The sequence below is a fragment of the Penaeus monodon genome, chromosome 30, assembly GCF_015228065.2.
Source record: "Penaeus monodon isolate SGIC_2016 chromosome 30, NSTDA_Pmon_1, whole genome shotgun sequence".
In the NCBI taxonomy this organism is placed as follows: Eukaryota; Metazoa; Arthropoda; class Malacostraca; order Decapoda; family Penaeidae; genus Penaeus; species Penaeus monodon.
In genome coordinates, this window is record NC_051415.1 from 22427865 (window position 1) to 22428676 (window position 812).

The 812-nt window shown below is 41.1% G+C and overlaps 1 protein-coding gene across 15 annotated transcripts in view; it reads right to left on the reverse strand.

Annotated features, from left to right (window-relative positions):
* Nucleotides 1-812, reverse strand: part of LOC119592636 (homeobox protein extradenticle-like) — a gene marked incomplete at its 5' end in the record, with an annotated part of 41816 nt that overhangs the window by 20563 nt on the left and 20441 nt on the right. For 9 of the 15 annotated variants that reach the window (XM_037941548.1, XM_037941546.1, XM_037941541.1 and 6 more), the window contains 1 exon segment: nt 13-148. In XM_037941548.1, the coding sequence (XP_037797476.1) occupies nt 13-148 (136 nt within the window). 15 annotated transcript variants of the gene reach the window in all.

Consider the following 812-nt stretch of genomic DNA (forward strand, 5'->3'; position numbering starts at 1 on the left):
AAGAAAGTGTACCTGGTTGACTGTTATGCCACACCGACGTGCCAGGCCCTCTTTCTCCTCCTCAGAGGGGTACGGGTTTGACAGGTTGGAGTAGAAATATTCATTCAGAATTTCAGAGGCTTGCTTGCTGAAATTTCGACGACGTCTCCTGTAAATAACATGGTGATGAAACGTGACGACCTTGGAGAGTATACCTCGGCGCCACAGTTGGGGCCTCAGTCCACCAGGAACAGGCCTCCCCGCGAACAAAACAATGAGTGAAATTTGAAAGCACTTCCTAATCTTCATTAAGGTGCTCTGCTCCGCGAGTGGACCGAGGACACCCGACTTGCGTGAAAGGAAAACCATTCTGTTATCTACATATAATATACATTTCAAGTGTCAAAAGACTAGTAGCGACAAGTTCATGTTGCGTGACTATCTGCCAGTTTTAATCAATACTCACTCATCATTTGTTCAATCTTACGAACCGGCATGCATTTAATAGAGTTACCATTAAAAACTGAACAGTATATATTTAAAAAATCTAACCGCATACATTAAAACTGCAGTGACAGCCAGACATCAGAACTTTCACTGCAACTAAAAATACTCACGCTAAGCACAATTATAATCCTCATATTCACGGTGAATTTACAAACCTAAATTCTACTTGTAACTCTAATCTCAAGAACTACTGTTTTGCTTCAGAAAAAAATGTACTTGCGACACTCAGCACAAAAGCGGAAGGTCACTGTCATGGTGAGATTTAATCATCAATCACATTCAGAAAGAAATTTAAGATGTAAAACTTCCACCTGGTATCTTCTCGC